Here is a 15,961-nt window from a genome sequence, read left to right on the forward strand (position 1 = left end):
GCAGCCTATGCCATCACTGCACTGAAAGACAGGATTTAAAAGGTCTTATATCTGCAAAGTCCACAAATATAGATATATGATATATAATATAGATATAGATTTATAGGAAATGTGCCTTGAGCAGACTCGAGACATTCAAATGAGTAAACTACTGTATTTGAGGTAGGGGGGTCTCTGTTACGCCTTGCTGAACACCTGCCCAATGAATGCATTCCATTGCCTTAATTAAGAGTACTGTACAAGCGGCTGAGCGGTTAGCTAATCAGAGGGAGGTTTATTCCCCCTGTGCATGTATACTTGTCAGATTGAGGGGGCATTAGGGGGAAACACATATCCCCAACCAGTAGCTCGGATCTCTGTATCTCGGTGTCACTTCTAAACAGTTATTTTGAGAAGAGTAAACCACCCTGCGTTGGCATTGCGCACAAGATGCATTTAAACTGAATCCAAATCCATAGCTGTGCATATGACTGCAAATTGCAAATTGTGTGTGTGTGTGTGTGTGTGTGTGTGTGTGTTGGGGGGGGGGGGGGGGTCTTCACAAAAATCTGGGTGGGGTTTTGACTGACCGCACTCTCACCTGCTTTCACTGAGCAGTGGATGTGGGCCTTGGACTCATAATAGACCCAATCGAAGCCAGCCTCCACGGCTAGCCGAGACAGGGTGCCATATTTGCTCTTGTCCCGGTCAGAGGTTGTTATGTCCACGGCGCGGCCTTCATAATGCAGCGATTCTTCGAAGTGGTGACCGTCCTCGTCCCATCCCTCGGTGACGCGTAGTTTGACGCCAGGCCACTGGTTCATCACCGAGATAGCCAACGAGTTGAGCTTGTCCTTACATCTCTGCAGAAGGCCAAGGAGAAAAAAAGAACAACCAACCAGGTGTCAGTTATGTGTTAACGCTTCAATAAAACATACATCATATGCATAGGCTATAGGTCTGACGCTGGTATGGTCCAGGGTATAAAATATACCAATATTATTTCCCATGTATTGCCTGGTTCGTGCTGTGCATGTAACTGCTGGAGATGCTGGATTCTTGACGCTAGTGTACTTAAACAGGGGGTTTGTTTATTCTGAAAAGCCAGAATGGCATGCGCTGCTCAGGTTTTAGACAAATACTTTGCACCACGGGGACTTCGTGCATGTCACGTGGCGGTGAAACATTTCCCTTTTTCTACCCTCGAATAGGTTTATCGGCTCTTGAAAGCTTTACTTTGACAAATGACTCGCTAAAGTGCTTAACATTTTAGATATTTGCAACAAACCAGCAAGGACCTCGGCATTCCAGTCAAAATTTAATAGACAAACAGAGCCGAGGGTCAATTGTCATTTTCCCTTATCCGAAGCAAAAGCTTTTGCCTAAGAAACATTTCAAGTCTCTATTTCGAAGGAATTGGCCTCTTTGACTCTCTACCCGCTAGAATATTCTGCCTCGGGAGCAGCGTCGGATGGCACATCTAAGATCGCTGCCAATGAAATATTGATAAGGCATTGCGTTCGCTTCACTGGCCTAAAACATATAGATCCAGTCCAGGAGAGGTGTGACCATGCCAAGGCCTGTTTGTCTCCATTCTGATGGAATGAGCCTTACTTTCATAATTCTGTGCCTGTACTGAGAGATGATGTTTAATAGCTGTTCGTGTTATGTGTATTTTCTTAGGATAAATTATTCATATTGAAACACTGAAAAAAAAAACAAAGGAAAAGCCACACATAGCTATAAAATAAATAATATGGTGGGTGATTTGAATGGCGGACCAGACAACCATTCATGGGATCCTGACATCAGATGCTTGGCCTTCTCCAAGACGACTCTTCCTCAGTCTTAACTAATATGTCAAATAAAACGTCACAAAGAGACCTTTCAGCGTTCCCACGGAGAGGGGAAGTTTCATTATTCTCGTGGCTCAAGTTTGTTCTTGGGTCGTGACATGATTGCTTAACTGGGGGTCTTTTAGCCCTTTCTTGAAAAACGATTTTAAATATTCCCACAAACGTTGTTAAGCAATACAAATACCTGTAATAAGTCATTTAGCATGATCGCACGAGCACACATGGGTTTCATGGATCAAACCCTCTAGTAAGCACAAGGATCAGTCTCCTATATATTCCACTCTGTTTCCTTCTAGTGGTTTAGTCCAACTAAATAGTAAAGCATCCGTAATACTGATATATTGGGGGCACAGTTCTCTATGAGGCACTTGTAGCACTGGCAGGAGGCAAAAATCAGGGGGACATGCCAAAAACCTTTCCCCTGCACACTCTGAGCGGGATTGCCGGGAGTCAAGAGCCGTGAAGCCTAAAGTCTTTATTAATTCATTGGGTCGTGTGCCGCAAATCAAGCCCAATTCTGCTCAGTCACCGTGAAGCGCAGCGGGAATCCTTCCGCTGTCGCTTTGTACTCGGAGACCGAGTTTTGTTCAACAGGCCTCGACGCTTGCAGACGTTTCTTAATCTCCTCCCAGAATAATTTGGGTTTAGAGGAAATACTTATCGGGTACCTGTCAGTGCAAATATCCCAGTGGTGCCTTCTCCCGCCGCATCAGCCACTGGTAGCAGTCGCGATTATTTTTATTTTTTCATATATATATTATGTATCATTATTATCAAATGAACAACGCAGTGACTTGGGACATGCAGTTTACACGTTGCTTGGTTCACTTTCCTAGACGCATGTAGCCTAAGGGGTGTGTTGGAGGATTGCTGCTGGTAGATTACTTGGTGTGCCCTCAGGGTAGGCTATCACGACTGCACACCCACAAGCATTTTTAACAACGCTTGATTTACACCTAAGGAAACTGAACCAGACACGAAATTAATCATCTTAACGGCTCCTTAAAATCACCAGTGTTTGACTCAAAGGGACCGCTGGATTTTTTGCAGGGAGGAGTTATATCAACTCTGTAGACAGACAGTGCTTTTTCAAAGCCGACAAATGAGTGTCAAATCCCGTCCAGCATACACACACACACACACACACACACACACCTGCAAAGAACCCCCTCCTGTACAATTCCACTTGAACTAAGTGTAAACTTGTCTCGCCCTTACTGTCGCAGGTGCCTTCCTTGCATTCCGATAGATTACATGTCAGACAATCACCTAGATCGATACATTCTGTAGCTCTCTGTGTCGAGCCGTTTAGTGTGCCCGTAATGGATTCACCCATGGCTTTTGCTTTCAACAGCAAAGGGTCAGAAGTTCAAATGCTTCTTAATAATGCTGTGAGAGCAGCATCCCATGTGGGGGAGCCGGTTCCCAAGAAGGAGGGCTGCTATAGAGTTGCACTGGCATTTCCATTTTATGCAACAAGGTGGCAAAAACAGAGTTGGCAATGATTTACATTCGTTGTTCTATGCGAAATGTGAATTTAAAAAGACCACTGATACTGCTGGTGCACATCTTCTGCTGTGCCAAACATGCCACGCAATATGTCGCCGCTGGCACGTGGATAGCGTCCAGACATTTTCAATAAATTAGTTAATCAACAATGTTCATGTCTAGAAAATATTAAGTCCCCGATACCATTAAGAAGTACACTGAGCACAGAAAAGAAAAACATGTAATATTTTCCGCACCTAACTGCTTGGACCACATGCATCTACTGGTGATGGATAAGCGCTATAGTGAACATTGCATATTAGATCTACTGATCACTGGCCCGAAAATCAAGATTTGTCTTCGTCTCTTGGATACCTCCAGTTCTTGAACATGTCCAGAATTAATATGTCGCCCAATAAAGCAGAACAAGCGTTTCGAACAGAGACTGACCGCACGCACGCAGGAGTGAATATTTAATCGGAGCTCGTGCCCATGGCGCACGGTCCAGGGGAAACTGCCGCGCGCGCCGTTCTTGCTTCACTGCCGTTCATTATCCGTTAAAGACGGAGTTCTGTCTTGGGTTGCAATGCCCAACTTAACACGGTCTAGATTCATCTTGATAGCTTGATAGAAAAAAAAACACATCCCGATTTTTACTATCTTGATAAAACACACTCAAGGATGTAGTCCGGCGGCTAGCTCGTTGGATGCGACACATCCGGGCTATACAATTTTGACCCCTTGGATATTTACCATGGGCACCGCAATGCGAGCAGATCCTGCGGTTCTGTATCCACACAAGACGCCTGCTCATGGTCCACAAACTAATCTCCGTGACAAACCAAACACTATCTATGTGTTTTGCTTGCGCCGAATGCGTAATATTACTCTCCACATCTTCTCGCAGCAGCAAAACGCAGTGCAAGGAGCAGCGAAGGCGCGTCGGTGCGCTTTCTCTTCTATTTAATTATTTCTTTTTTTTTTTTTTTTTATCATCGCACTAATTGGCACTGTCCCGCCCTGTGAATGAGGAGCTGTGGTATTCGGAACATTTTCAAAGAAATGTCAATGTTTTCATGCACTGATAAACAGCCACTGCCAGCTGCAAAAATCCGTGCAGATGTCCGACTGAACGACTTCATGTTTTAATTCGTCTATATTTAGATGTCATGTGATTGACAATGCTCTGTCAACAGAGCTATCCTTTCTACACTTGGCTATGCACTAACTGTAGATTTCAGATTACATGTTAGAAAATGCATAGTGCCGGTAGCCTATGTATATTTCACCCAACACTGCATAATTTAGAGATAATGTGCGTCCAACAACTCAATACGGATACACTGCCTATATCTATATGAGCAGAGGGATACATTAACATTTTAAAGAGCTTGTCACAGTGAGAGAAAACTAGGAGCCCGCCGGTTTGCCTGGGCTTGATGGCATTTCGAGCGCACGCTTTCATTAGGAAAAGCCCTGTCTTGACTACAGAAAAACCGTGCCCGGAGGGAATAAAAAAGACCTTTGACGCATTGAAGTTTCAAAAGCTCTGACTTTATAGACTTTAAGAGCTGCCGGGCGGGATGATGTAGTGGCCCGTGGTTCTTCTGCTACTATCAGCATCAGAGACGTAGACTGAACAGCGTCTAGGTGGAAGAGAAGTAGGAAGAAGGGGGAAAGGCTTTCACCCTACCTGTGTCATGAGCCTGTCTGCGCCGGTGTTCTCCTCATCCTTAAAGATAATGTCGGGATTGTAATTGGGAGTCAGTTCTTTAAATCGCTCAGAGTTCCGTGTGATCTTCCCCTCATATCTGCCGCTGGCCCCTAGGGTCTTCTCCGCAACGTTGGGAATGAACTGCTTGTAAGCAAGAGGCGTCAGCTTCTTCGGATGTTTTCTCCTGCCGTAGCCCCTTCCTGGACCGCAACCCAGCCCGGACGACACCAAGGACAAACAGAGCAAACCGACCAGCACGACTCTCGTTAACAGCAGCATTTCTTCCAATGAATGTCAGTCGAGTCCTTGCTTGCGTTTTTGAAATCTTGCGCCGGACCCTGAACGGATCTCTCGTCCTGCGTTCTCGCTTCGCCGCTTCCAAGCAATGTCCTTGCCTCCACCTCTTGTTCAGCTTAAGCCCCAGACCGATCCCTACCGTGGCAGGTGCGGAAATGAGAGAGACTGCGAATTGATAACGGAGCACATCGGAGGTGGGTGGTTACAGCGTATACGGGGAAAGGTAGAAAATTGGCCTCGGAACCTTAGGGTAGTTGAAGCCACTGCCGCTAGTGCGAGGGCTCTGCTTGTACTCCTATGTATTATAGCTGCGATCTATGGCAGGGAGGGACGTGATTGGCTCGACCAGACAAACCCTTCTGATGTTTAAAAGACACACAAAAATCTTAAAAGATTTTTTTCACCTGAAGGGTGGGTTCCGCGGGAGGGGCTGGGTACACACAAATTACACCTTTACCCCTAATTCTTTTTTTACGAAGTGTTGGGAAAAGTAGGCAGTAGTCGGTGAACACATGAAGTCACTTATATTAAGGAGTCAACATGATACCATGTTATATATCCCGTAATCCACCTGGTAGCTTTTACCGCGGATAAAAAAAATGCATGGTCATATAACCATGCATCTATCAGTGACCAATGCATATGATCCATATTAAATCCAGAATAAACTACATCGTTATCTAAGAAGTTGTAAAACTTTTTTTTCTCTAATTATGATGAGATAATTGCTGCAGTGAGTGATGCTCTATGCGCAAGTCTTTCCATTAATCAAAGCGAATCATGAAAGGGAAGAAAATGAAAGCCGAAAGAAAAAAAATCTTAAGGAATAAATACAATTATGATTGGCCTTTAAGACTTGGCGGATGACAAAACCAAGGCTGTGTCATAAAATGTTGACATCCCCACGGATCAGGAGGTGATGGCTACTGCCTCATAAAGAACTATGCCCCTCGTTCTGCAGCCTTTGTTCTTTACATCCCCTCCAAACCCTTGGCAATAACTTTTAATAACTAACATGGCCATTATCTACATACACGCGTTAAACAGAGTGCCCTGGCATTGTGAGCCACATTGTGCGACTAATTCAATATTTCAAACCAAGTTTCAGATGTCGTTACATTTGCTTCTAATTTCATTGTTGCATAGATGTCTATAGATGTTTTTCATTTAACTACTTTGCATCAAAAGGGCTAATCATTTATTTGGATCAGGGGGTAATTGCTGATGGCAAGTTCTGAACGTTTGCGCAAGAGGAGACCCGAGGTTGCCATGGAGTCATGCAGAAACGCGAACAAACGTTTTGATTTGGGCATAATTACCTTTCAATTCCTGGTCGGCGGGGAAACGCGAGGAAATCACTTAAAACAGCTTAAAAATCGCAGGGTTTTTTTTTGTATGAACGTTTGATGAGTACTGGGGTCACCATCAATAAGCCTCACCTCTGTCGTTACTATTCCTGATAGAGTGATGGTTCTTATAGGGTTGTATAGGGCACATAGAGGCTACAGCTTTGTTAACATTGCCTACGTTTTGTTTTATAACTTAAACCATTCCATGATTAAAAATAAATATACCTTTCTCAAAAAGCTATTCATGGGGTGTCAAGAGTAATGTGATAATAATAATACAATAAAGCATTAATATGACATGATACTTTAATGAAATATAATAAACCTTAAACTTGGAAGGATGTGTGTGTGTGTGTGTGTGTGTGTGTGTGTGTGTGTGTGTGTGTGTGTGTGTGTGTGTGTGTGTGTGTGTGTGTGTGTGTGTGTTTGGAAGAGTCTGAGAGAGACTCCTAAGGGAACCCCATTGGTATGAAATAAAATCCTGCAAACACATAGTAGTTGTACCTTTCAAAGATCTCTTCGATGGCCGATTGAGCCATATGAACCACTTCATTCACTGCCACATTAGCTCCATATGGTTGCCTGTCCCACTCAAGCACTTTGTGAACAGATTTTGGTGGGAAATGGTTGTCCTTGTTGACTGATGTTTACACCATATTAAATGTGGCAAATGATCATAAAGTTCTTGTAAGAAAACCTTAATGCTGCACTTTTGTTTGTATACTGAGGACAACTGATCCTCAAATAGCTGAGCTTACCAAAGCAATCTTAACATGAACGTACATCCTTTAATGGACTTTGTTATGTAACCACGCAAGGGTAACACTTTAAATACACACAACATACAAGATGAACAAAAGACTGTGAATTCAAGAGTACCGTTCTCTAGGCTAGAAGACACCATTGTTATGTATAGTGAGCAAATTATTAATTACCCTGCCTAAAATAACCTGGGAACCTGTGCTGACAACTCATTTGCCAAAGGGCTGACCGCATTTCATATTGAGATCATGATATTGTTATTACAAAAATCGATACCAAGCTGTAACATTCTCTGACAAAAAAAACCCTCTCCCCGCCAGTCATTAACTTTACAACTTTAAAGCGAGTATAAACATTTGTTCTCACTGCCTATTTTTCAATCGTCGAGCAGTACAAGACATTTTAACAAAGAAACGCCTGCCACAGCTCTAGGCTTGCCACAGCAGCCACAGCTGAAGTTCCCGCCATAGATGTGGCCTGGTGCCTACAGAGGAGAAACTGCCCCCTACAGCATCCAAGGGAGTACTGCAACGTCAGGGTGGAGGGGAGGCCTCTAATTAAAGCCTGCTCAGCGTGACCTCCACGACCCCCCACTCTCTCTCCATGCCGGGCCCATGCCAAACCCGTGGCCGCTCGCTACCGGGGATCCATGGCAGCTCGTTTCAGGTGAGATCACCTGTGGTTTGGCAACCGTAGTGCAAACGAGTGAGGTGAATGAAAATACTGTCCTCTCTGTAATATTGTAATGTGATGTTGGTGAATGTCTGGAGGTATACAGTATACAGGACATTTTCTTGGACATTTTCAGGACAAGTATCTTAAAAAAACATGCTAAAAAGCTGCTTGAACTAGTGTGCTAAGTTACTAATTAATTACTCAATGGTATGGTTTGTGATCTTAGACAGACCATGACTAAAATATTCAATTTTGACTCTAGTTTAATGTCCAAAGGGAATTGTCAGTCAGAATAGACAACTAAGTACTAAATTAAGTTTAGCCTTCATACCAGTCTTTTATGATGATTTATGATGATTTTATGTGAAGGATGGATGATTCACAGTGTCTGATACCAACCCCATGTCTGATGCCTGCACATGTTGCACACATGCAGGTGAGGTGAGGTGTTGAGGTGATGGGTTTTACAATTTAGCTGTGGCCCAGAATCTGTTGACACTGCCATTAGGTACATCGTAAATTATGTTTAATGCTGATCATTAGAAATACATTCAGAGAAGTTTGTGGAAAAAAACAAACAAGCATTCAGCAAAAGCCATGGCTGCCAGCTTTTTGAGCGTCTACCATTATTGAGGATCATACTGTTGTCGTACGGTCATAAGCAGTCAATTCACCACCTGCCCTTGTCCACTTCCACTTTTCCATCGCTCTCTAGCCGTCTTCAAAAAAGTTGCCGGCTTCTTTTGAAAAGCGACTGCAACCGCAGCTCAAAGTTGAGACATATTCAACTTCTAGCGGAAAAACGCCTTTCAATTCACCACCTGCCCTTCTACATTTCCACTTCTCCACCACTCTCTAGTCGTCTCAGTCTCACCTGCCTGTAATGAACGTGGCTAGCCGCATTCAGAGACTCCCTACTGCTGAATAAGGCGGACGTCTCACTTGACATCCACCTGAAAACCATCACCATGTTCCGCACTGTCAGAGAGTAAATAAATGTTGGCGCAATGGGAAGACTGCCGTGGAAGTCAGTGGGTGAAGCCGTCCTTAGCACCTTTGGATTAAAACTGATCCTGGCTGCCTTTTGACACCACTGTCTGAGGTTTTGTAACCCTCTCTTGATGGTTTAAGACAGTGGATTGATGACTGACACACACACACACACACACACACACACACACACACACACACACACACACATACTACAGTGTGTGTGGAAAAACATACTGCCATGTGTGTGGAAAAACACAGTTTCCTTCTCTATATTGAAATGCCATACGCAAGTCATTTTAAACAGAATCTGTGGTTGCTCTTACTATAACGTACGCAGGACGCAGAACAGCTGGATTAGTATGGCAGATATACAACAAGCAACTAATCTCACTGTGATTTCACAAGCGATCTCATGATTATTAAAAGATCCAATATGGAAGACCTGCTTATCTGCCCAGTCCTAATCAAACATCTCACAAACACATTGCTCTGCGCATTTCTCTTTCTGCCCCACACAATCATCACCTGCTTCCCAGTTTCAGAGGGTCCAATAATAATAATAATAAAAAAACCCCACTTTCGAGCACAGTTTTTGACACGGCACCATCGCCGCCACCACCAGAACATGCACACTGCAGCTTTAAGCGCGTCAGTCAGGTAAAATCAATACTCCTCTGAATCTCGGTCATTAAGGGCAGGGTGAGAGGTGAGGGGAGGGATGATCTGTTGGGCGCGAGCCTGCCTGGGTGAACTCCTGAGCTGTTCTTTGTGTTGTTCCCGCACACAGGCAGTGAATAGAGGGTGTTTCACAATCCCCCTAAGTGAGGTTTCTATGTAGCAGTGACTGTAAAGGCGTTTTTATTTGCTCCCGGGCGGCCGCTCCCTTTACTTAAACATTCTCCAGCTCTCTCAGGGCCGAGGCCAGACAGAGAGATCGGCCTTCAGCTGGTCGACCAGGTGAACCCAGTGTGTGTGTGTGTGTGCATGTTTGTGTGTGTGTGTGTGTGTTGTGTATGAGGGGTATGGGGAGGGGGGGCGGTCTTCGGAGGTGTCATGAGCTATGTATGGGTGCCTCAGTGCCTAGCACCTGTAGAGAATAGGGAAAGCTGTTGTGTTTGCGACTCTTGATTGACAGAACAGCTAACCCTAACATGAACCCTGACATAGACTGTGACAGTTATCAATGGCTTTTCTATCAACACGCAACATTCCACCTTAAGCGACGATAAAGACTTGGAACACTTTGGCCACTGATCTCTGGCACTACAGATGAGGTTGTACGGAGCTTTTGAAGGTCAGTGACCTACTCCACAGAGTTTTAAGTCATTAAATAGTACCAACACAAACAAGTGATATTCCAGAATATGCTGACAGAACAGCAGTGAAATTCTTCCAAACGCATCAATTAAAGTTCCATTTCCAATTCTGAATATAAAATTCCATAATGCAATAACATGAGTACAGTGAAACCCCAATGTCCACGGACTTGTAATTCACTGTTTCAGTTATCCGTGGTTCATCAAGATCTAAAATATTAAGTGGATAATTATGAAAATAAACTGCTCACTCAAATTCTGTCACTCCACACCATTGTGTCTAACTATTTGGCGTTATGAGTGTAAGGTGGTTGGCCTTTGTTTCAATATAATTGTTTGAGATGAGAAAACACATTGCATGCTTCTAGCCTACTTAAATGCCATATACTTTTATGATATAATACCACTGTGGCTTGAACTTTTTTACATTTTCCATAAATTTCACCCGAAAGTCAGATATCCCTGTCTTTTTGTGTCATTTCTAATGCATGTCTATCCTTGACTCCTCCCTGCTCATGGCATTCCTTCCTCGTTTCTTTCGTTAGTTACCAAATGGAAGGGACCACAGGCTTACGAAAGAGGAAGGAATGGAGGACTGACAAAGAATCGCCATCTTCCACTTGTCAGAGCGCCATCTAGAATTAAGCAAACACATCAGAAGCCCTTTCATTCGAGAGCCTGCCTTTCACTTAAAAAGTTTTACAGTAATCTATGTAAAACGATGTTGAAGTGTAATACACAGATGTGTCACACATTGGTATGTGTGACTAACTCTTACTTGTTTAGGCACAATAACAAGAGCCAAAGATTTATCCAGAAGATCCAACAAAACAGAATGACTCACCTGGGAATAAGACAGGGAGAGAGATCAAAGTGCCTAGTTGATATTGGGAAATGGACACTTAAGAAACCGATGAAAACATAATTGCAATAACACAACAAAACTGCATATAAAATAATTGACATCCAGAGAGATGGGCTTATGGTGAACTCTGCACGCTTTGTTCAACTGCCATTATGACCCGAGGGCATGCTGATACTATCTGTCTAATGAACTTGGGGTTCTTCCAGCGCACACCATCTGACCTAGAACTGCTTGAACTCCTTCCTGATTCAGTAGTCATCCGAGAGCACAACAAACACCATAACAGCTTAATTGCACCACGCTAACAGGCTAATATGCTAACCCCACTCACCACACCAACCACTACTGAGGGAACGCCCCGTCATCATCTCCAGGCATGCAAATGAGCTGAGCTATAGAACTGGGATCAGGCTGCTTGTGGCTGAGCGTGTATGTGCACATCAATGAGAGAAAGAGAGAGAGAGAGAGAGAGAGAGAAAGAGAGAGAGAGTGTCTAATTTCAGAGGTATCGTTGTGTCCAACCAAGCCTGCATTGTTATTGCCTTATCAAATGTGAACAATTTGTCAGACAATATCATCACACATCTACAAACCCTGTTTGCCAGACACCCTAGATAGACTTCTAGATAATGCCTCATGTCCCAGACAGTCTGTAATGCCCTGTCTGATCATAATATCACAGTTAATGCTTAACTCTTATCTGCCTCCCTGTCCTGGCTGAGATGATGTTAAAAGGGTTAAACGTGGAAATGTCACTTTAAAGAGAGTGTGACTCAAATTGAAGACGCCAGGGACTCTCCGGTTCCTCGTGATATCTTGGGTGACATCAGACCGATCAATAGTATCCTGGTGTCTTAGTCACACAAAACGACTGGGAAAAGTCATTCCTTCCTTGTAATATAGGGGTAGAAAGGGCAAACATTCAACACCGCATCCTAATCTTAGGAGTTACCATCAGTAGAGAGAGTTAAAGGAGAGATATGATCAGGCGAGGGTGAAGTGCTCTTCCAGATACAGATAGCTAGACTCAGAGTCAATCTGGCATCCTCAACTGTTGTTTCTCCATCACTGTGTAAGAGAGCAGGATAGCTCTTGTTGTGTGCAGATTTCCTGCTGAAAGCTCCAAGTAATTTTTTTAACAGGCTTTCAAGCCCTGATGCATTTTGGACACTTCAAAGTAGAGATGGTCCTCCCAAATCCCTTTATGATGCTTAATAAAGAGTCTGTCTACAGACACGAAGCCATCAGCCCACCTTTAAAACATGTTTATGGCTCCTAGATAGCTCTGCCATCTTTATATTATTTGTTCAGCGCTGAAAGATTCACCGCACATCAACAGGTCAGGCTGACCGCCTCTCTACTGCGGCGGGCATTTGAAACCTGATGGAAACGGTGTAAAAGTCGGTGATTTCTCCACCTGCAAAGCTTCCATGTTTTTTCTCCCTGAAGATTACACAACAAGACCCGTCACAAAAGCGGCACCGTACCGGTTTAACGAGGGCGTGCAAATCAATAGTGATTCAAGGACAAGAAGAGACAAATGTGTGTTAGAAAGCATGCACTGTATTTACACAAGTGAGAGTACCACAGGGCACTCGCTGCTGCCTTGTGGCATAATCATGGTATGCAGAGCTGCCTTGGTGAGATGCCTGGCTCGAGTTCACCTCCAACCAGGAGCTATTAAGCTGAAATTAAAGTAAGAGACTGGCAGACACAGTTGCGCCATCAGCCTCAGGAGTGCCCTGAATGTCTGCGACCACAAAAGACGAAACTCACAAACCACCTTCACAACACCAGCTGAGTGCACCACATTAGTCACAAGTCAAGTCACATTTATTTATAGAGCACATTTTTGTATGCAAAATGCAAACACAAAGCGCTGCACAGGCAGACATCAAGACATAAACAGACATATTAACAAATAATCGACAATAAACAATAACAAAAATGCTGGACGGAGCGGCGTGATTCACTCAATAGCTGGTGATGTGATCTTTTCTACCATTCTAGCCCTGCACTAATCATTTTCTATTTCTGCCTTTTCTCTGCTCTGTTCATCTATCGCTCCTCTGCCCGTCTTCTTACTCCCTCGTTCTCTGACCGTGGAGTTGAGTAAAGGCGTGCATTAGGTGAGCACTTGGCCAGACTGTTGTAGACAGACCCTCAAAGAGCCGGAGCTCTGGATCGATATCTCCCATTGATCCACTGTTCCTCAGTGATGTAATGTGTTCCTTCTGTTATTTGTGCCACAGCTGTCTGACTGTTTCAGTCCCAAGCGCTGCCTCTACCGCCCTCGTTCAATGTGTCTTCTTTCTCTCTGGCATGTGTACGGCAGGAGTCATAATCATCAAATCAAATTGCTTTGTGGGTATGTGTCACCACCGACCAACTTCCCTCTCACATGCACTTGCCGCTATAAGGCAAATTAACCCTATTTACAGTATATGTCAGGAGTTACACCTGTTGTGATCTGTGATCCATACAATTCATTAGCACTACACAAACATACGGGTCATGGGAGGGGGTAACTGTACCGTCCTGTTGTCCTTGGAATATTACGGTTCCTAGGCACCATTTTCAGTAAAGCACTGAATTATATGAATTCGGCATCACAAAGTGTGAGTGTGTTTGTGTGTGTGTGTGTGTATGTGTGTGTGTGTGTGTGTGTGTGTGTGTGGGGTGTGATATGAAAGCATAAGAGCCGAGCTGCTGGAGCAGAATTGCCGGTTTGCTTGTGCTGGGCAGCTCCTGTGTGCTGAGGCGTTTGCGTGGTGCGGTGCTGTGCTGCAGGTGGGAAATCACCCTGGCCTTTATCTTTACAGCCTCCAAGCAGAGACACACTTTATCAGACGGGGAGGGGCAGGGCAAAGGAGCGTTTAAAAAAAAAAAGCAGCAGTGCTACCTCAAACTACTGTGGGCAGTAAACCCTGTGAAGGCCTACATCACAGAGAACTGGGATCACAGAGAGGGAGCAGGTGTGTGTGTGTGTATGTGTGTGTGTATGTGTGTATGTGTGTGTGTGTGTGTGTGTGTGTGTGTGTATGCAATACACCAGACAGCATGTCATTAGTGGGTGCCATAATCATGAAGTACAGTAAGATGTGTCTGACTAGTACTGCACTTCATACACACACGTACTGTAGCAAACATATCAACTAAAGCTCTTTGCTTCGCTGAGTTATCAAGGGTTGGAGTTTGGCCTTGCAATAGCTGAGAAAGGGGCACCAATAAGGTGTGCTTCCTAGTCCTCTTTACTGTTGAAACTATACAATGAAAGGAGTACCTGACACCAAATTCTTGACTTTTGTATTATGCTGAAGGAATTCATTCCACATCCCTCCCTCCTGAAACTGGTGACCGATGCTACACTTCTGCTGAAATCTCACACATGAAGCCCAAACGGACAGAGGCCTGGTTTCCATCGTAAGAGCCGAGGTGTTACCTGTGAGACTGCGCCACATCCTCTCCTGACGGATTTTCCACAGAAATGGCAGACGGGTGCGTAAAAGCTCACTCACTTGCTACTTTATTCAGTTGGACCTGCGCGCCACTCAGAAATGTGTTGAATTTTTCTGCCACTGCACTCTCCACTTCTATAAATACTGGCATGTCAGGAGGAGTAAGACATAGGGAACCAGACAGATTCTTGTCATTTTATCCACACACACACACACACACACACACCAATACCCCCCCCCCCCCCACACACACACACACACACACCCCAATACCCCCCCCCACACACACACACACACACAAAACACATACACAGGGTATATGGACCTTGCTCTCTGTATGAAAATAAAATGGGCTTCACTGTTCTGGGATCAATACCATTTCAGGTTGGTGACAACATCTCGTTTTACAACATTCAAACAGTCAAGTCAATTTTCCATTATTGTGCCAAGCCCACTGCCCAGGGTGCAGTCATGTAGACATAGTGATAAAACACCCTCAACACCATTCTTGTAATAGGTTAGCTTAATGATGAGGATGTGACTAAGACACATTCATGATGTCTCTCTTTCTCTTTCTCTCTCTCTCTCTCTCTCTCTCTCTCCTCATATCTCCCACAGTTTCACTATTTTTTTTCTTTCTTTCTGTCTCTGTTATTCCATTGCTTTGAATATCATTCTCACTCTCTGTATCACTCCCTCTTTTTCTCTCTTCCTCTTTCTGTCAGATGGGACAGCAGGTCATGTATTTTCTCCCCAGGGTCAGGGTTGAAATAACGTGTGCAGTGACGCAGGACAGGACAAGAGGAAGAAACAAAAAAAATGACCAGCAAAGGCAGCAGAGACAGACCAATTTGAATCCCTCTCGCGTCACCTAGCAACCCTGGCATTGGTCATGACCTCTAATGGGCAATTGCACTCAGTCTTCCAATTCATGAGAAAAACTTTGATGTGAAAGAAAAACACACCCCTTTAAAACTTCCTTTTGAATGGTGTCTCAATTTGTCAGCCCGCTGCCTGTGAATGTGTTTATAGTCGTGAGGAAAACCATATACTCTAAATGTGTCAGTGCGTTTGTGTGTAATACAGGGAATGTGTTTGTGTGAGTGTGTGTGTGTGTGTGAGTGTGTGCGTGAACCTGTGTGAGCCTGTTTGTCAGCACAAGTCAAATTCTCCAAAACGCTGTAAATGGGCATGCTTTGAGAGGACACA

At 44.2% G+C, this 15,961-nt stretch overlaps 1 protein-coding gene across 3 annotated transcripts in view; it reads right to left on the minus strand.

The window, feature by feature from the left end:
* The window catches only part of shha (sonic hedgehog signaling molecule a), a 56,029-nt gene that overhangs the window by 3,792 nt on the left and 36,276 nt on the right, over window positions 1-15,961 (minus strand). For 2 of the 3 annotated variants that reach the window (XM_062521632.1, XM_062521631.1), the window contains exon 3: window positions 581-842. In XM_062521632.1, coding sequence (XP_062377616.1) covers window positions 581-842 — 262 coding nt within the window. Of the gene's footprint in view, window positions 1-580; window positions 843-5,016; window positions 5,600-15,961 lie in introns of those variants that run through there. The other variant, XM_062521630.1, reaches the window with a different exon arrangement.

This window comes from Sardina pilchardus, chromosome 19 (genome assembly GCF_963854185.1).
Source record: "Sardina pilchardus chromosome 19, fSarPil1.1, whole genome shotgun sequence".
Classification (NCBI taxonomy): Eukaryota; Metazoa; Chordata; class Actinopteri; order Clupeiformes; family Clupeidae; genus Sardina; species Sardina pilchardus.